The sequence below is a fragment of the Rhinatrema bivittatum genome, chromosome 5, assembly GCF_901001135.1.
Source record: "Rhinatrema bivittatum chromosome 5, aRhiBiv1.1, whole genome shotgun sequence".
In the NCBI taxonomy this organism is placed as follows: domain Eukaryota; kingdom Metazoa; phylum Chordata; class Amphibia; order Gymnophiona; family Rhinatrematidae; genus Rhinatrema; species Rhinatrema bivittatum.
Window position 1 is genome coordinate 74889436 of NC_042619.1, and position 21523 is coordinate 74910958.

General features: G+C 43.5%; 1 protein-coding gene across 1 annotated transcript in view; it reads left to right on the top strand.

Annotated features, from left to right (window-relative positions):
- The window catches only part of ATM (ATM serine/threonine kinase), a 586955-nt gene that overhangs the window by 506322 nt on the left and 59110 nt on the right, over window positions 1-21523 (top strand). The window contains exons 50-53 of the mRNA XM_029602465.1: window positions 5837-6044; window positions 17728-17841; window positions 19864-20022; window positions 20550-20688. Of these exons, the coding sequence (XP_029458325.1) occupies window positions 5837-6044; window positions 17728-17841; window positions 19864-20022; window positions 20550-20688 (620 nt within the window). The remainder of the gene's footprint in view (window positions 1-5836; window positions 6045-17727; window positions 17842-19863; window positions 20023-20549; window positions 20689-21523) is intronic.

Here is a 21523-nt window from a genome sequence, read left to right on the forward strand (position 1 = left end):
GTTCTAGTTTAAAAACTGCTCTATCTCCCTTTTAAATGTTAGCGCCAGCAGCCTGATTTCACCAGCACTGTCTGAAAGCCTACCTAGGTGATGTGTGAGGTCCGCCACCTTAGCACTAGGTAGGCATGTTACCAGGCAATCCTCACGCCCACAAGCCATCCAGCTGGCTACATTCCTAATAATCGAATCACTTATGATGGCTGACCTAACTCTTCCATCCTGGGCAGTAGCCCTGAGAGAGTCATTCTCAGTGCAAGAGGACAATGCATCACCTGGAGAGCAGGTCCTTGCTACAGGATAATTTCCTGCTGCACCAGGTTGATGCTCTTCAACCAGAGGACCTTTCTCCTCCAAGACAGCACCAAGGCTGACAGACTGGAGTTGGGACTTGGCTACTCTGTCCCTGATGGTCTCATCTACATATCTGTCAGCTCCTCCAGATCTGCCACTTTAGCCTCCAGAGATCAGTCTCGTTATCTAAGAGACAGGAGCTCTTTGCACAGGGTGAACACATATAATCTCTCACTGGCGGGTGAAAAATCATACATTTATTTTATTTATTTATTTATTTATTTAAGGTTTTTATATACCGGCAATCATGAAAACATATCTTGCTGGTTTACATAAAACGGGAGTGCAGAATATACATCAAACTAGAACTGTGGTGACCGAAGGTGCAGTTACATTTAACAAGGGTAGCAGAACTTGGAGAAAGGAAGAAGAGAGAGAATACATGTGATATTCAATGCAAAAGGAAGAAGAGAGAATACATGTGATATTCAATGCAAAAGACTGGAAGGCCCCCTTCTTGCTGCTAGACTACTGCCTTCATCTTAATTATGTTCAGTTCCTTGTTAAATTTAGGTTGCTATGTATACAATTTGAGTCCTTTAAATGTATTAGTGTATTCCATATTTGTATTGTAGTGACCTACAAGGGGATGATTAAACTCTCGATAAGGCCTGGGGCAATCCTGTGTTTATTAAAAGGCTGATAAATTTTTTTTTAAATTTATGTGAAAATGTCTCTAAACTAAAAATAAAAGGGTGGGAGGGAGGTTGGGAAATCAAATGACCCAAACTCCTTGCTTCTGCCTGCCTTCTGACTAACTATTTAATACAGAAACACAAACACACTAAATAATATGGCCTAATAGTTTACTTCTCCCCAAAACATTTTAAGTTGTTAAAACTTCCCAAAGCAGTATTTACCAATTATCTTCAGCCATCAGCAAAAACATAAGAATTGCCATACTGGGTCAGACCAAGAGTCCATCAAGCCCAGTATCCTGTTTCTAATACTGGCCAATCCAAGTCACAAGTACATGGCAAGTACCCAAACATTAAATAAATCTCAAGCTACTATTGCTTATTAATTAATAGCACTTTATGGACTTTTACTCTAGGAACTTATCCAAACCTTTTTTTAAACCCAGTTACACTAACTTCTTTAACCATATCCTATGGCAATGAATTCCAGAGCTTAACTATGAGCTGAGTAAAAAAGAATTTTCTTCAATTTTTTTTAAATTGGCTAATTGCTAACTTCATGGAGTACCCCCTAGTCCTTCTCTTGTTTGAGAGATTAAATAACCAGTTTACAATAATGTTTTCAAGTCCTTTCATGATTTTGTAGACCTCTATCCCATCCCCCCCCAAACACAAATACCTGAATTGGCTGGACAGAGAACAGGAAGATTATGAATGGGATCTTCTAGAAATAAAGGAGCACGAGCGTTGTCATCTCTGCTTGGTATATGAATCTTTTGATAGCATAGTGAGACCTTCTGGAGCTGCCATCAGGGTATGCTGGATGTCTTAGTTGAGAGTTAACAGCTTGTGTGAGTATGTTCATGACAAATTGGCCAATGTGCCCTGTTCAGGGGACAGTCTCTTCAGGTACAAAGTCAGGGAAACAGTTGTTCAAATTGAGTAGCATGCTGCCATCCAGTCTCTCTCAAAAGGACTTTTAATAACTGTCCACTATTTATTTTATTTATTTATTTATTTATACAGTTGTTATATACCATTGTACAGAAACAAGTTCTGTCTCTACGGTTTCCATCCTTCCACCAATTTCAGAAGTAATCATGCACCACTTGTGCTTCCACAACAGCAGCTTCCAGCTCATGGACATCAGCCAAAGATGCTGCATCAAGTGCAGCCTAAGCCTGTGCCTAGATTTTGACAGGCTTTGACCCCTCTATTAGGGGGAGGAGTCACCTTTTCCTGGAAGAATGGCGGAAGATCATGAAGGACCATTAGGTTCTCAAAATTGTGGAATCTGATTACTGTTTGCATTTTTCCCATCTCCCAAAGTTGTACCATTGTTTGGTCCTCAATTCAAATTAGTCTCACTTGATCTAACTCTGTCTCGAGGTGGAGTCGCTTCTCAGCCAGCAGGCAACAGAACCGCTACACACACACATACATGCCTCCAGGAACTTTCTTCTCCCACTATTTCCTTATCCCCAAGAATTCAGGGGGATTGAGAACTATCCTGGATTTACGAAGATTGAACAAGAGCCTTTTACAGGAGAAGTTCAAAATGAGTCTTTACACAATCCTGCCCTTCATTCAAGCAGGATACTGATTGTGCACTCCAGATACAATAGGAGTGATGGACCACATACCTTTACATCATAGCCACTGCTATTACTAGCATCAGTAGCATGGGGTAGACTTAGTTTTTGGGTACTTGCCAGGTACTTATAGCCTGGTTTGCCACTTTTGGAAACAGGATGCTGGGCTTGATGGACCATTGGTCTAACTCAGTATGGCATGTTTTTATGTTCTTGGAAATACTTCCATTTCCTAGCAGATTCCTCACACTACTAGTACAAGATTCTCTCTTTCAGGTTCTGGGTGGCCTCAAGGGTCTTCACAAAATGCCTAGAGGTAGCAATGGTGCATCTTCATCAGTGAAGAATTTGTGTCGTTCCTTCCCTTACGACAGGTTAGTGATGGGGCCCTTCCCAAGCAGGGATGTTGGACTCCCTGCAGAAGACAATCCAGTTCCTGCAGTCACTAGGGTTCATTATCAACTTCGCCAAGTCAAACCTTGTTCTTATCCAAAGAATCAAGTTCATCGGGGCACATATGGACTCCCTGGAGGAGAGAGCATTCATCCCATCGAAGTTAGCATTCTGCCTTTGATTCTGACTTTACTACAGCAGGATTAAGTCCTGGCACAAGACGTTAATGGTTACCCTGGGACACATGCTGGCAGCGTGTCTGTGGCTCCCATGACCCATTTCAATACGCAGGATCATCATTGGGGGCCTTCTCAGTCAGTAGAATCAGTTACTTCAACCCTTGTCATTCCCGATGAGAGTCAACACAGATAATAGTATTATGGTAATATTCAGTTTTGGCTTTTCATCTGAATCAAGTCATTGTGTTGCCCACATTCTTCCCAAGACCTCATGCACATGAAGGGGGAGAACGTCCTCCATTCGCTGGACTGCAAAAAGGCCTTGGCTTATTATCTGAAGAGAACACAACCACATTGTCAGGCTTCTCAACATTTTGTCTCTTATTCTCCTACAGACTAGGAATAGTAGTTGGAAAGTGCGTGTTATCCAACTGGCTGCCAGACTGTATCAAACATTGCTATGCTCTGGCTGGCCTTCAGATCACAGATTGTCAAGGCTCATCAAGGAAGAGCCATGGCTACCTTGGTGACTTATCTGTGAATGGCATGTGCAAAGCTGCAATTTGGTTGTAAATTCACACCCTTATATCCCATTACTGTCTGGACAATCTATTAAGAGGTGACATTAACTTTGGGGCAAGCCGTTCTGCAAAGCTTGTTCACTTAGTTGTCCACTCTCCACAGGGGGGGGGATGTGTCTGGATTGCTTTTCAATAAGTTCTCTACTGCAGCCCTCAGCTTGGGACTCCTCACATGTCATGACTAATTTAGCCCTGCTTGTCGATGGAGAAAACACGTTTGCTTATGGGAAATAAGGATCTCCATGGACAGTAGGATTAATTAGCCATGCTTAATATCTGCCCACCTCCCTAGAGAATTAAATACTCAGCTAAAGCTAAGCTCTGCAATCAACCCAGGGGCTCATGAGGCAGCACATGCATGGAAACTCCAATGTGTGCTCAGTAGTGCAAAAGATCTATGAGCTAGGAGAAAAGGGTCTGTTCAGTGCCATCCAATGATGTCACCTTAGTTTCATGACTATTTCATCCTACTGTACATGGAGAACTCTGCTTATGGTAAGCAAACATGCTTATCATCTACTAAGGAACATAAGAACATGCCATACTGGGTCAGACCAAGGGTCCATCAAGCCCAGCATCCTGTTTCCAACAGTGGCTAATCCAGGCCATAAGAACCTGGCAAGTACCCAAAAACTAAGTCTATTCCATATTACTGTTGCTAGTAATAGCAGTGGCTATTTTCTAAGTCAACTTAATTAATAGCAGGTAATGGACTTCTCCAAGAATGTATCCAATCCTTTTTTAAACACAGCTATACTAACTGCACTAACCACATCTTCTGGCAACAAATTCCGGAGTTTAATTGGGTGTTGAGTGAAAAAGAACTTAAATGTGCCACATGCCACATGCTAACTTCATGGAGTGCCCCCTAGTCTTTCTATTATCTGAAAGAGTAAATAACCGATTCACTTTTACCCATTCTAGACCTCTCATGATTTTAAACACCTCTATCATATCCCCCCTCAGTTGTCTCTTCTCCAAGCTGAAAAGTCCTAACCTCTTTAGGCTTTCCTCATAGGAGAGCTGTTCCATTCCCCTTATCATTTTGGTCGCCCTTCTCTGTACCTTCTCCATCGCAATTATAGCTTTTTTGAGATGCAGCGACCAGAATTGTATACAGTATTCAAGGTGCTGTCTGACCATGGAGCGAAAAAGAGGCATTATGACATTTCCCGTTTTGTTCACCATTCCCTTTCTAATAATAGCCAACATTCTGTTTGTTTTTTTGACTGCCGCAGCATACTGAACCAGACGATTTCAATGTGTTATCCACTATGATGCCTAGATCTCTTTCGTGGGTGGTAGCACCTAATATGGAACCTAACATTATGTAACTATAGCATGGGTTATTTTTCCCTATATGCATCACCTTGCACTTATCCACATTAAATTTCATCTGCCATTTCGATGCCCAATTTTCCAGTCTCACAAGGTCTTCCTGCAATTTATCACAATCTGCTTGTGATTTAACTACTCTAAACAATTTTGTATCATCTGCATATTTGATTACCTCACTCGTCCTATTTCTTTCCAAATCATTTATAAATATATTGAAAAGTAAGGGTCCCAATACATATCCCTGAGGCACCCCACTGCCACTGAGAAAATTGTCCATTTAAACCTACTCTCTGTTTCCTGTCTTTTAGCCAGTTAGTAATCCACAAAAGGACATTGCCACCTATCCCATGACTTTTTACTTTTCCTAGAAGCCTCTCATAAGGAACTTTGTCAAACGCCTTCTGAAAATCCAAGTACACTACATCTACCGGTTCACCTTTATCCACGTTTATTAACTCCTTCAAAAAAGTGAAGCAGATTTGTGAGGCAAGACTTGCCTTGGGTAAAGTCATGCTGACTTGTTCCATTAAACCATGCTTTCTATATGTTCTGTGATTTTGATGTTTAGAACACTTTCCACTATTTTTCCTGGCACTGAAGTCAGGCTAACCGGTCTGTAGTTTCCTGGATCGCTGCTGGACCCCTTTTTAAATATTGGAATTACATTAGCTATCCTCCAGTCTTCAGGTACAATGGATGATTTTAATGATAGGTTACAAATTTTTACTAATAGGTCTGAAATTTCATGTGTCCCTGTGTGACAGATACACAGTGAAGGTCCAGCGGGAGCTGGAACTGGATGAATTTGCAATTGCCTCCCTGAAAGAGGATCGGCAGAGTTTCCTGTGCAGAGCTATCGAGAATTACATTAGCTGCCTTGTTTGTGGAGAAGAGCATGATATGTGGATCTTCAGGCTCTGCTCTCTTTGGCTGGAAAATCATTTAGTTTTTGAAGTCAATGATATGATGAAGGTAAGATTTTTATTTTGTTGCCCTCCTACATTACTAAGTCAGGGCTATAAGACTGCTTGTTTAATTATTTTTACATTTAGTTGAAAACCTGCCTTTTGCTTGTATAGCACCTGCTCATCCTTAAAATGATAAGCAGGTGTTTAAATATTGATGGTATTAGTTTGAGGTTTTTGTGCTTTTTGGATGTGTTCTTTTTATTTGCTTGTGCTCTTTCCCACTCCCTCTAATAGATGTACTTATATTTTGTCAATGGAAATGATGTCTAGAAATATCACTTACACAGAATCTCCTCTTGCTATAATGGGTTGACTGTCTTGTATACCACTCCTGCTGGAGAACTGCAAATAGATACATCAGCCAAGCAAAGGCAACACAGAATCTCAAAAAATCTTTAGTGGTTTTAAAAAGTTGTGGTCTACCAAAACACTTTTGACTGTCAGTTTTCCTTTATTTTGAAGTGTACATTCACACATTTTCTTGTTAAGATGACCAAGGGGGTCATTTACTAAGCATTTTTCCCATAGACACAGAATGGGAGAAAAGCCTTAGTAAATCAGGCCCCAGGTTACTAAAGCAGATGAGCACTAATCGCTTAGCATAGAAGGTTGTAGTTTTTTAAAACAGCATGTGTTTTAAGAATCAATGTCTTTTGTATGTTTTATATGATACGTTTAATACACGGGTTGGTTAAAAAAACACTTGAAAATAGAATTAAGTAGTACAAAGCATAGTAATAGAGCAAATTTAGGGACCTTCATTTCCAGTTTTTATTTTATTTTTTTTGGCCACAGGAATTTATCAGTGTTTATTGTAACAAACAAAAACGGGAGAAAAATCAGTGGAAAAAATAACTCCTTTTTCCCCACTGTTTTTCTCCAGTTTTTGTTCATTATAATAAACACTGATAAATTCCCAGGAAAAAATAAAACAAACTGAAAACAAAGTTCCCTGAGTATATTTACCTCATAATCCTGATCATTGTTCAATCTGAAAAACATTTTCAGTAGAAGTCCATAGAGATAGCAGACTGTGACTCCCCTCAGGGAACTTCGTTACACACTTCTTATAATTTACCCTATAAAAGATATTTTTTCACTAATGCATTAGTGCCACATAATTTAGCTTTAAACCAAAACATGCTTCTGTCAATTAAAAGTGCAAAATGCTTCATTTACTTGAGTCTTTATAATCCATAAGCAATAAATCTCCCGAAAGTGTCATCATATCAATTCTTCTGTAGTTCTTAACAATATTTATTGTGCAGTCTCATAGCCCTGACTTACTACTGCTGTTGCTGCTGCTGCTGCTGCTACTTCTACTATTAAATTTTCTATAGCACTACTCAATGTACTCAGCATTCATGTACATCTCACAAGAGACATTCCCTTTTTAATAGAGCTTACAGTCTAATCAAGACAAACATACAGGTCAACAGATAATTGTTAAAATTAGTTCATGAGGCTGAAGGCAAACCAACAGGCTTAAGATCCTGCCGCTAGGATACTATCAAATTCAAAAAATAGAGACCACATCACCCCCAAACTTATCGAACATCATTGGCTCCCTATACACTCTCGAATTCTTTATAAAGCCCTATCCATCATCCACAAAAGTCTGATGAACTCCAACCTCAATTGGATCAACCCCCCCCTCATCCCCCGTGCCTTGAATAGACCCACCCGTACAGCCCTCCAAGGAACCCTACGTGCCCAATCCATCAAATCTCTCAAATTATCCTCCACCATAAACAGAGCTTTCTCTCTCGCCGGCCCCTCTATATGGAACTCCCTGCCTCCCGATATACGCCTGGAGACATATACACCCACTTTCAAAAAAAAAACTGAAAACATGGCTCTTCCAGCAAGCCTACCCCGTGACACCCCCCATTACATAATACTCCACTGCTTGACTAAGAATTGCCCCTATGACTAAGAATCCATTTCTAAGAATTCGCCTTTTGCCCGCTGATTTTGTACATTGACTTTGCTATTTATGTTTATAGATATGTTTATAGTTTCGGTTATTCTTATATATTACCGTGTTTCCCCGATAGTAAGACACCCCTGATAGTAAGACGTAGTGGGAATTTTAGGGGGGTCGGCTAATGTAACACATCCCCCGAAAGTAAGACGTACCTGTCATTTCAAAAAAAAATTATTTTTAAATACCTGTCGGAGGGCCGCGTGGGTCCAGGCGGCTGGCGGCGGGAGCCGGGTGGTCGCGTGTTAAATCTAGGCCGCGGGCGGGTGGGCGCTTGTTCCAGGCGGCGGCGGGTGGACGCGCGTTAGTTCGAGACGGCCGGCGGGCGGCGGGTGGTCGCGTGTTAAATCTAGGCCGGGTCGCACAGGCGCGCATTCATTCACTGCCGGTGGGGGCTGCCTCGGCAGCCCCCACCGGCAGTGAATGAATGCGCGCCTGTGCGACCCCTGCGATTCGGTGCTGGGGGCTGCCGGTGGGGCTGCCGGTGGGGGCTGCGGCAGTGAATGAATTCATTCATCCAGGCGGAGGAGCCGGCTGCTTTCGCCGCTGCCGGCTGCTTTCGGCTGCCGCTGCCGGCTGCTTTCGGCGCTCAAGGCAGTCACATGCTGTGACGTCACGGCATGTGACTGCCTTGAGCGCCGAAAGCAGCCGGCAGCCGGCAGCGGCGAAAGCAGCCGGCTCCTCCGCCTGGATGAATGAATTCATTCACTGCCGCAGCCCCCACCGGCAGCCCCCAGCGCCGAATCGCAGGGGTCGCACAGGCGCTGTGGGCCTGTGCGCGCATTCATTCACTGCCGGTGGGGGCTGCCGAGGCAGCCCCCACCGGCAGTGAATGAATGCGCGCCTGTGCGACCCGGCCTAGATTTAACACGAGACCACCTGCCGCCCGCCGGCCGTCTCGAACTAACGCACGTCCACCCGCCGCCGCCTGGAACAAGCGCCCACCCGCCCCCGGCCTAGATTTAACACGCGACCACCCGGCGCCAGCCGCCTGGACCCACGCGGCCCTCCGACAGGTATTTAAAAATAATTTTTTTTTGAACACTCAGGTTTTTTTTCCAATATAAGACATACCCTGAAAGTAAGACATAGTGGGACTTTTGGGGGTAAAAAGAAAGTAAGACGCTGTCTTATATTCGGGGAAACACGGTATTTTCTGTTGTATCTATTTTTTGACTTATTGACTATGCGCCGCATAGTCAGTTCTATCCCCTCTCCCTGTTTTAGCCTTTTGTTTTCAGTTACATGTAAGGGCTCCGCCCAAAAGTTAATTTGTATTTCTCTGTTATATGTAAGGGCTCTGCCCAACTGTTCCTGTTTTATTGTAAACCGATGCGATGTGCGAACGGATATCGGTATAAAAGAGACTTTAAATAAATAAATAAATAAAAAACATTTAAAAGCAGCCTCAAAAAGGTGGGTTTTTAGATGAGGTTTAAATAAGGTGACAGAGGGAGCATGATGCAACAGCTCAGGAAGTCTATTCCAAACATATGGCGCAGCCCTATGGAAAGCATGGAATCAGGAATTGGCAATAGAGTAGAACAACAAAGATAAGAGTGACTTGTCTAATGAGTGGAATGCATAAGGAGGGGGGGGGGGTGTACAGAGAGCAAAGAGAAGAGATCTAGTGAGGAGCGCAGAGAGGAAGGCACTGAGCTATATGCAGGAATGGATAGGAAGCCAATGCAGTGACTTCAGAAGGAGGAGTGTTATGGGTGTAGTGATTGTGGTGAAAGATAAGTCGTGCAGCTCAATTTATGATGAATTGTAGTGAAGAGAAATGGCTTATTGGGAGACCTGTGAGGAGCAGGTTGCAATAGTCTTAAGCGGGAAGAAATGAAAGAGTGGATAAGTATTCTGGTAGTGTGTTCATAAAGAAAGGTACCAATTTTGGTGATGTTATAGAGAAAGAAATGTCATGTTTTAGCAGAGTTTTGAAAATGTATAGAGAAGGAGAAAAGTCAAAAATGATTCCTAGGTTTCTGGCTGGGGGAACCAAAGAAAAAGAGTGGAAGAAGAGGATAGGTGGGATTAGGGGGAAAGATAAGGAGCTTGGTCTTATCCTTGTTGAGTTTAAGGTGACGGTGGGACATCCAAGCAGCAATATCAGACAAGCAGGCTGAGATCTGGGACTGGATTTCTGATGACATTTCTGGTATAAAGAGGTAGAGCTGAGAATCATTGGCATAAAAATGGTATTGAAAGCCATGAGAGAAAATCAGGAGTACCAAGGAAATTAGTATACAGGGAGAAGAAAAGAGGGCCCAGGACTTAATCCTGAGGTACACTAATTGATAGTGGAATGGCAGTAGAGGAGGATCCGCCAAAGGAAACATTAAAAATGCAATGGGAGAGGTAAGAGAACCAAGACAGACAAGAGTTCTGAAATCTAAGTGAGGACAGAGTATCAAGGAGTAGGTGGTGTTCAACAGTGTCAAAATCCACAGATAGGTAAAGGAGGATAAGGGCCAAGTAAAGGCCTTTGGCTTTATCCATTAACAGGTCATTTGATTCTTTGGCAAAGGCTGTTTCAGTTGAATGCAGAGGGCAAAAACCAGACTGGAGAGGATCAAGTAGGGCTTGAGATGCAAGAAAATCAAGACAGTGGCAGTGAACAAGCACGTACAAGTATTTTGGAGGTAAAAAGGAGGAAGGAGATAGGACAATAGTTGGCAGAATAGGTAGGATTCTATGAGAGTCTAAGGAGAAGAAATGTATGCGGATACTTCTGACATTGGGCAGTGGTTTGGCATCAAGAAAAACATGCACACAATATCCCATACACACAAAACTCTCCACCATTTCAAGTGGTTGTCAAGTTCTAGACTAATTTAAATAATAATGGCAGAACAAAACACAGAGATAAAGGACTGCTGGATGTCACTACAATGTCTGATGTTTGAACGCCTGTGGCATCAGAACCATTAATCAGCTTTTTTCAAACAGCACCAGCTATCAGCTAAACTCAGTGCCTGTGGCAGCGAAGTTAAGCAAACATCAGGTATTGCAGTGACATCAGTACTCCTTTCGCATTTGTATTTCTATCACTTTCCCTGTACGTACTCGGATCAGTCCAGAAAGTGGGTTGAGCCTCCTGTCCAGCAGAGGGAGACAGAGAAAAACTGAAAAGGTATCCTATATCAGGACAGTGCTCACCCTGCGTCCCTTCAGTATTTCTCGGTCTCCCAGCAGAGGCAGGCAGTTGAGCCTGGGGTTCCCTAGCTTTCTTTGTTTTCCACACTGTGGTGATTTTTTTCTTTCTCCTTCTGATTGGTCCCAGGATCAAGCAAGTATTGATTCATTTCTATATGTAAAAAAAAAAAAAAAAGAATTTGAAGGAAATCAAACTTCTTGTCTATGTGAGACAACTCTGTCTCACAGCTCTTACAGGGTCCCAGGGGGGATTTTTCCCTTGAGTACTTAGCCCGGGACCCCTCTTCCCGGTGACCATTTGCCTGGCTTAAAGGGGTGATACTGGTGGTCCAGTCACTCCCCCTTTTCATGCCTGCCTCAGGTCTTTTAGCAGAGAGGCTCCCATTCCTTTGCTCGTTTCTTTGGGGAAAAAAAAAAAGACCATTGGAGGCACAGCTTACCTGCGCTTTTCATTGCAGGCTCCAGCAAGGTAAACAGCCGGGGAAGTGATTACTGGTGGTCTAGTCCCTCTCTTCACCCGTGTGTGTCTGAGCACTGTGTAAAAAAAAAAAAATTTTTTTTTGAAAATTTTTCTTTTTTGGTCAGCTGCAATCCAGGACCCCTGCCCAACTGAATCGCCGCATTTTGGCCGATTTCTTCGTGTTTTTTCCCCCCCACCATGCCGCAGCCATCCTGGTGTATAATAGTATGTGGGGAATCGGCCATGCGGCTTTCTAGGACTGGGATTTGCTCAAGGTGCCTTCCAGGATGGGAGGGCAGCTCCTTTTCAGGGTCTGCAGCAACAGCCAAGCCTTGTGGGGCTCAAAAACGTCAGGCTCCGCAGGAGCTCAGAGCTGATCCTTTCTCCCTCCGTGCAGGGACGGCAGCCATCTTAAGCACATGTGCTGCAGCTCAGGCAAGGGCTGAGGGGGAGGGGGAGCTTCCTCCAACATTGCATCCAGTCCCTGCAACTCCTGATGAGAATGCAGATCAGGATCAGGTTTTTTTTTGTTTTTTTTACAGGAGGACCCTGCTTTTCCAGGAGATCAGGATGTTGATTCTGATTCCTTTTCTTTAGATTTTGTCCTCCTTATGCATAAAGCCTTCTTGGCGTTCAGGTCTCTGCAAGGTGGTGCCAAGGTAGCCAAGCGTGCCAATGTTCCCGCGTCTCTAAGGGTCGCAAAGTTAAAAGGCGCAGTGGTTTCAGGAGGGTCTGCCGCTCCGGAAGTGCCTGGCAGTGCGGCTGCAGGTGCAGGAGCTGAGGCTCTCTATGATCTCCTCAGGGTGCAAGCCAGAGCTATGGTCTCGGCGGTGTCAGCCAGGCGATTGGGCTGCAGACTTCTCTTCTAAATCGCAGTTGGGCACTCTACCCTTCAAGGGTAAGTTACTTTTTGGCGAGGACCTGGACCAGCTTATCAAATCCTTGGGTGACAACAAGGTTCATAGCTACTGGAGGACTGCCCCAAGCAGTCCAGATCTTTTTTTTTTTTTTTCCGTCGCACTCTCATTTCCAGGGGCAGCGCAGGTTCAACAAGCTGCGTGGAGCTTTTCAACGAAACACCTCCACTAGGTCTCCAGCATGGTTTCACTCCGTTCGGGGCAGACGGCCCTTCCGAAACGGTACCCATCAAGGCACCACCGCAAAGTCCTCACAATGAGATACGGCCAGCCCATTCCTCTGTTCCAGGCTTAGGTGGTTGGCTGTCCCTATTTCTCGAGGAATGGGCCAAAATTACTTCGGATCAGTGAGTCCTCGAAGTAATCGAAAGAGGCTATGCGTTACAGTTTGCTCGGGATCTCCCGGACCTCTACTTGATCTCTCCCTGCAGAACTCGGAAGCGCCCAGCGGTGTGCTAGACTCTCGACAGGCTTCAAGCGCTTGGTGCCATAGTCCCGGTCCCCCTCCAGAACAGGGATCCGGTCAGTATTCCATCTACTTCGTCGTCCCCAAAAAGGACGGCTCCTTTCGACCGATCCTGGACCTTAAGAGAGTCAACAAGGCCCTCAAGGTTCCCCATTTTTGGATGGAGACCCTGAGGGCGGTCATAGTGGCGGTTCATACAGGGGAGTTCTTTGCCTCTCTCGACCTGACGGAGACCTACCTTCTCATCCCAATCCGCCAGGAACACCAGAGATTTCTTCGTCTCAACATCCTGGGACGACATTTTCAGTTTTGAGCACTCCCATTCGGTCTCGCCACCGTGCCACGCACATTTACCAAGATCATGGTGGTAGGTGGCGGCCTTCCTCCAGCGGGAGGGAGTCCTAGTCCACCCGTACCTGGACAACTGGCTTATTCGGGCAAAGTCGGAGGACCTGTGCGTGATAGCGGTCAACCGGGTCTTGTCGGTTCTCACCTCCCTCGGGTGGATAGTCAGTTTCTCAAAGAGAAACCTCAAGCCCTCTCAGGTCCTCGAATTCTTAGGACACTTGTGTGGGCAAAGTTCTGTTACCCGAGGCCCATGCACTCATGCTCATGGGTCAAGTCCAACATCTATTATCTCTCACGGTCCCCACGGCCTGGGATTATCTCCAGCTTCTGGGCACTATGGCTTCAACTATAGATTTGCACATATGCGTCCTTTGCAGAAAGCTTTGCTATCCCGCTGGAAGCCGGTCTCGGAGGACTTTCAGACACCTTTACCACTTTCCGATGTTACCATCGACAGCATGCAGTGGTGGCTCTCTCTCGCCCACCTGTTGAAGAGGATGCCCTTGCAGACACTTCAGTGGATTGTTGTGACAACAGATGCCAGCCTCTCCGGCTGGGGAGCAGTGTGTCAGAATCAGTCTACCCAGGGACGATGAACCCCAATCCAGTCTCAGTGGCACATCAATCGTCTGGAGACCCGAGCGGTCCATCTGGCTCTCAAGACATTTCTGCCCTTGATCCATAACAAAGCTGTGCGAGTCCTCTTCGACAATTCCACCACGGTAGTTTACATCAATGGCCAGGGGGGCACCAGGAGTCGTCCGGTTGCCCTGGAAGCCAGCAAGCTGCTAGCCTAGGTGGAGCACCATCTGGAACGGCTGGTGGCCTCCCACATTGTGGGGAAGGAGAACACTCAAGCCGACTTCCTGAGTCGTCAGCATCTAGACCCCAGAGAGTGGGAGTTGTCTGGAGAGGCAATGGATTTGATCGTGCACAAGTGGGGGGTCCCTCACTTAGACCTGATGGCTACTCTGAGCAATGCATAGGCCCCTAGATTCTTCAGCCGCAGAAGAGAGCACTGCTCAGAAAGAGTGGATGCACTGGTCCTACTTTGGTTTCACGACGTCGTCCTTTACGTGTTCCCACCTTGGCCTCTGGTGGGAAAGGTACTCAGAAGAATAGAACTCCACAGGGGGCCGCTCGTCCTTGTGGTGCCGGAGTGGCTCAGAGACCGTGGTTCGCAGATCTGGTGAACCTTGCTACGGACAGTCCTCTCCGCCTTGGCCATCTGCCAAACCTGCTCCGACAGGGTCCAGTATTTTTCGATCAGGCAGATCGCTCTTGTCTAGTGGCCTGGCTTTTGAGCGACAGCAACTAAGGAAGAAGGGTTATAAGGAGGAGGTTATCTCCACTCTGTTGCAGGCCCATAAGACTTCTACCTCTCTGGCTTATATTCGGGTATGGAGAGTGTTTGAGACTATGTGCACTGAGTCTGGAGTTCTGGCGCGTAAGGCTTCGGTGCCCCAGGTTCTCTTCTTCCTGCAGAATGGTCTCGCCAAAGGTTTGTCTTTCAATTCCTTGTGGGTACAGGTTTCGGCACTCTATTCCCTCCTTGGGCGGGTCGATGGTTATGTGTTGGCGACCCATCCGGATGTCATTCAGTTCCTCAGAGGGGCTAAGCACTTGAACCCGCCTGTCCGGGCTACTTGTCCATCATGGAGCCTTAACTTGGTGCTCAGCGTTATTTGCGAGGCGCTCTTCGAACCCCTTCGGCGAGCCACACTTGAGGATCTGACCCTTAAGACTGTCTTTCTGGTCTCTATTTGCTCAGCCAGGAGAGAGTCCGAGCTCCAAGCCCTGTCTTGTAGGGAGCCTTTCCTTTGCTTTTCTGATTCAGGTGTTTCCCTCAAAAGAGTCCCATCCTTCCTGCCAAAGGTTGTGTCCTCCTTTCATGTAAATCAGTCAGTGGAGCTCCCTGCTTTTTCTTCAGAGGACATTGCGAACACGCCTGGCGCGGATCTATGGCGCCTTGATGTGAAGAGGGTCCTACTGCAATATTTGCAGGTGACGAATGATTTTCGAGTCTCTGATCATCTCTTTGTCTTGTGGAGGGGGCCAAGTAAGGGGAATAATGCTTCTAAAGCTACTATCGCTCACTGGCTAAAAGAGGCGATTGCATTGGCATATACTTGTCAGGGCCAGTCAGTTCCAGAGGGCTTAAAAGCTCACTCTTTACGTTCTCAGGCTTCCTCTTAGGCAGAGAGTCGGTCAGTCTTGCCACAAGAAATCTGCAGAGCAGCTACTTGTAAATCCCTACATACTTTGCGTGTCATTATCATCTCGATGTTCAGGCGCCAGTCTTTGGCTCTTTCGGCAGACAGGTACTTCGAGCGGGGCTGTCTCGGTCCCACACTGTTTAGGGAAGCTTTGGTACATCCCACTGTCTGGAGTGATCCGGGTACGTACAGGGAAAGGAAAATTGGTTCTTACCTGCTAATTTTCGTTCCTGTAGTACCACGGATCAGTCCAGACTCCTGCCCTGACTCCATCTACATTGCTACGTCTGCTCAGAGTTTCTCTTTCACAGGTTCTTTTTGGGATTCCCTACTTCCTTTTTGAGCTTTAAGACACTGTAAGTTCACCCGAATTGTAAGGCACCGGAGGTATCTGTTGTGTGTGTGTGTGTGTGTGTGTGTGTGTGTGTGTATATGTGTGTGTGTATATATATATATATATATATATATATATATATATATATATATATTGATAGCTTTGTAAGAGCATTTTTCATATATGTTTGACTTTCTTGTTTCATTTTGATAGTTACAGTTGTTTGCTTACTTGATCTTATCCTGGTTCTCTATGCTATTTTGGCTACTTTGATATCGATTATACTGAAGGAACGCAGGGTGAGCACTGTCCTGGTATAGGATACCTTTTCAGATTTTCTCTGTCTCCCTCTGCTGGGCAGGAGGCTCAACCCACTGTCTGGACTGATCCGTGGTACTACAGGAATGAAAATTAGCAGGTAAGAACCAATTTTCCTTTTCTTGTGTTGACATGGTGGAAAGTATTTTTTTGTGTGTAGAACATTGTGTGTATATTTTTTTCTGAGATGCAGGCTTTGCTGAAGTATCAGCTGATGTTGGGAGGATCCCAGAATATTTCTTTCCTAAATTGGAGCTGTGGGGTTGCATAGTAAATGTTGAGAACTGCAGGAGAATTAGTACAACACGGACGCTATTGGGAAATTTAATGCTTATAGATCATTGTTAGAGGACTTGAGTAAGGGAAGTATTGTGGACTTTATGGGCAGAAGCATCTTTTGGTTTTGAGCACAATTTTGTGGCACATGTATTTTAAATTCATGCAGAAACATTATCTTTCATGGGACTAATGGTTAGAAGTAAGTGATAAAGTCCTCAGTCTGATACCCCTGTGGGGCGTCCACTGAAAAATCTTGTCGGATTGTACTTTCATTAATGTGATCAGGACTAAAAGATAATTAAGCTGTATTGCTTTCCCGCCTCCTATATATTTTTGTGCTACATAGACAGGTGTGAGATTTAGACTTCAACTTTTTCTATTAGTACTTGTAATTGATTCCAGCAGTATTGTGTCCAATAGAAATTTGCTATTGGTATTGCTTTCAAAAATGAGCTCCATGCAAAAAAAAGCATAAACGTAGTGAAACAAAAAGCCAGCTTTTCATTATTTTAGTACATTAACAGATGTAAATGAAGAACTACTTTTTTAAAAAGATTATACACAAACTCAGACTCCTATGGAAAGAGATGGCAGTGCTTATTTACAAAAATCATTTCAGTATCTATTCCCCTTTTTTTTTATTTAAATTTCCTCCTCCACCCATTATTCCTTCTCATTATTTAACCCCCACATCTATTCCACACACATGTTGGCATAGAGCCTCTCACTCATCTCAGGAGCTGAAGGGGATAGTCTCTTCAAATATTAACCCTCAGTGCCGTACTGTGGTCAGCAAGGTCCAATACAATAGCTTCAGACATTTTCTTTACCTCCCTGGGCTTGAGTGTGTTGTCTCCACATACTTGAATGTGTGTGCTACACGATAGCATACCACACTGTGGTCTGAGCCATAGGACTTGTCCCATAGGTTGCGATTATTAGCTAATAGTGAGATGGAAATGTGAACGCAAGTCGACTCCTTTTAGTACTCTTTGCTACTTGCCTCTCAATTGCTTATGTTCACCCCTGAGTTGGACATGACAGTCTCATGTAGCGCTGACTGGTTGTTATTGAGTACTTAGTCAAATGTATTATTTACATGCCATATTTTCTGTGACTTTTACTCCGTGGCTAGAATGATTTACAAAAGTACATATTTATTTTCCTTGTCAATTTTGGTTTTATATCAATTCTGCTTTGCTTTAACAGCAAGGTGCACAGAAGATTCCTTCGTATAAATTTTTGCCCCTGATGTACCAGTTGGCTGCTCGAATGGGAACCAAGAAAACAGAAGAGCTCAAATTCCATGAAGTTCTGAATGACGTAATAAAGCAGATTATAAGTATTTTAATTAAAAGAGGAATGTACTAGATTGAACTTAATTACTATAGGACAAACTGCCTTGTTTCTTGTGGAGCAGTGTGTGCATGTATAAATAGTTGTTAAATTAATTTTCCTTAAGCCCAAAATGTGATACTTCTCTTTATAAATCAACCCTGAAGAGTAGTGAAATAAAAGCTTTTTGTTCCAAAATTTTGTTCCCACACATTGGAAAGAAATCAGTCACAAAATGAAACTCCAGAAAGAATGACTGAGAGTCAACTTCAGAAAATATTTCTTCATGGAGAGTGTGGTGGATGCCTGGAATGCCCTTCTGGAGGAGCTGGTGAAAACATTAACGGTGAAAGATTTCAAAGGGACATGGGATAAACACTGCGGATCCCTAAAGGCTAGGGGATGGAGATGAGGAAAAGAGAGCATGGGGGTAACTTTCTGCTGTGGCGGTTACTGCTTTAACCAATTGATGCAACTCATTATTGCTCTCTGCTTTAACAGCAGGGGGAAAAGGGGAATTAGTTTTGGACAGCAATCAACAAGGATATGGAATTTTACGGTCTGGAAAAACAAATAAGCATGGACGTAACTTGCTGATGCAACTGTTACTACCCTTAACCAATAAACCTGATAGTTTTGAGATACCTCCAACAAACGGGGAATTGGACTAAGACAATAACCAACAAGGGCCCTGACTTTAACAGTTTGGGAAACTAAGTATGGGGGTAACTTGTATACCACGGCAGATGCCACTCCCTGATGCTACCATTGTAGGGGAGATCTGTATGGCACGGCTGATGCTACCATAAGCTTGCTGGGCAGACTGGATGGACCGTTTGGTCCTTTTCTGCCATCATTTCTATGTATATGTTTTCTATATGTTCAGGCCTTTTGCAGTGTCCTGATTAAGGGGGCATAGCTCTCTAAAGCTAGTCAAAATGGTCCAGTAAAGAAATGTCACATACAATTTGTTTGACCTTGATGTCTGAGAAAATGTTCAGAAAGGGGTTGATTTTAAAAGCGTTGCTCTTGCTTAAATGGCATGCTTGCAGGACGCACATGAGCGACACACATTTTAAAAGCTGCGATTTAGGTGCATACGTGCACATGCATGAGTAAAAAAAAATAAGGGGGTGGAAAAGGGGTGTGGCATGAGTGTTCCAGGGTGGGGCCTACTCCATATTTTAAAACCGGAGGCTGCAGCGTGCAGCAACTTGTTAGCCACATAACTGTACTGCTGCTCCTGATGAGGAGCAAATCTGCAGATCTCGTTTTGGGCTGAGGGGTCCGGGTCAACTGGGGGGCATGCAGAATGAAGAACCAGAGGGGGCCTTGATGACCTCGAGATTGACTGGTGGATTAATTGAAAAAACTGAGAATGTCCCTCTCGCGAGCATGTTTTAAAATCCGCTTACATATGCACGTTAAAGCCAGCAAAGTCCTATGGTAGATACGAAAAAGTAGGTTTGCCAATCTGCGCATGTATGGGCACATGCTCACTTGTTTTAAAATTAGCCTGATAGTGTACACATGCAGCTTCTTTTTATCATTCATTGGACCTGTCTGTTATCCTCTTAATCTTTATGAAAGTGTGTAGTTCTCAAAGATTTAGCTATTTGCAGACATTTATCTTAGAGATTGTTTTCTATTCATGACATCTTGGCTTTAAAGTCCTTTTTTTTTTAACTTAAATTACTGTAAATGTAAGACTGACCTATATGTACAAGTAAAATTATTACCTAAAAGGTACCTATTTTTTAAATGAGGACATCTTATGGACATAGAGTAGATTCTATCTGTTTATCTTTATTTATTCTTTGGCATTTCCATTTGAAAGTACAGTAAATCATTTTAATTTTGCTTACCTTTGCTAAGTACTATAGTGATTTTAATGATTATTGTAATTGGCTGATAACTCTGAACTGAAAGTGAAAATAAAATTGACTCTCTTCATTTTTTTTCCACTTGTCAACCAAATCTTGCTATGTGGTTTTTTTTTTTTTTTGACAGCTTATAACTAGAATTTCAATGGACCATCCATACCATACTCTGTTTATAATACTGGCCCTGGCAAATGCCAACAAGGATGACCTCTTGTCAAAGCCTGAAGCAAACAAAAGAAACAGATTGAGCAAAAATGCACCAAAACAGATCTCTGAGCTTGATAAGGTACAGTTTTTAGTAAATTATTTTTTCTTGTTTGGTTTTGTATTTTGTATGCTGGCTGAAACTTGCTCATTAAGCCAGTTCATGGGCTCAGAATCAGTTTGTTGTTTTGTATGTAACTGCTGTATATGTAGTTAAAATGGAGTACAGTATCTTTTGGGCAGCCCGTTTGTCTACATTTTGTTACACTGTGTTCCTAAGCAGGAGAGATGTTTGATTCCAAATGAGCTCTTGAAGTAGCACCCATAATCCTCTGAAGGAGTTAGATATTGCAAGTCGGGTGGTTAGTTATTAAGCATAGCAGTACAAGACTATCTTTATAGCTTGTGCAAGTTTTCTTTATTATTCAGACTTAATTGATAACAGTAAGAGTATTGAAAATTCACCTTTTATCACACAAAATGCTCAGAAATCCATTTGGTCTTGGTTACATAGCTTTGTTATCACAATAGAACAAAATGTTATTTCTCCTAAACTTGCTGAGAGGAGCACTGAAAACACACATTTTCTTATTTTATTTTGTTTGGTAGGATCGAAAAGAAGCAGCATGTAATATAGTAAATATTATAAAACATCGCCGACCTGAGATGGTCCGAGATATTGAAAGACTTTGTGATGCATATATCATCTTAGCAAATATGGATGCCAGTCATTGGAAAGCTCAAAGAAGTAAGTACCAAATGGGATTAGAGAGAGGAGCTGAAGCATGTTCACTAACTCCAACAGTGATAATTTTGGTCTCTAGTCGAACAAACCCAAATGGCAACTATCATAAAAGTAGATATTTGGGAGTATTCAGCAAAAGAAAAAATATGTTTAAAAAATATATATTTGGGATAATGAAAGAAGCTGTGCGTTCATAGATGCTCCACTGAAATCCTCCATTTGGATCTACGTCCAAAAAGTGATTCACTAAAATACACATCTTTTATCCATTCCAAGGAGTCTTTCTGGCGAGAAGCACTGCTTCATAATTTTTATGATGTATTTTTTAAAATATTTTTATTTATGTAATTTTAGTATAAATGATTTTATTGGTGTTTTTCAAACAAAATACAAACATCTAGGAGGTGGTTGGTTCTTACTCCAATCCTAGTCATGTGAACAAAACATCATCCAGTTTCATAAGAAACCCCTTTGAACATCCCTCTCCCCCCACCCTAATCCCATCCCCATTTTACACATCTCCCGGATTCCTGAGAAGTGCAATATAGGCCTCCAAACCTTAACCCCAAGTGCGATCTACGGTGATCCAGTCAGTGCCAGACTCAATCTGCAGAAATCAAATGCTCAGTCATTCAGTAGTCTGCTGCGAGCTCTGTGCGGCAAAGATTATACATAGGGTTCCCAGAAGGCCATGGGCTGTTGACATTTACAAGGTGAACCTTTGGATGAAAGAGATTCCATATGCATCAGGGAATAAAAGAGATTTCTCCAAACTCAGAAGGAGGGTGGATCCACTTCTCGCCATCCCATTAATATAACTTTTTTCCCCAATTAAACA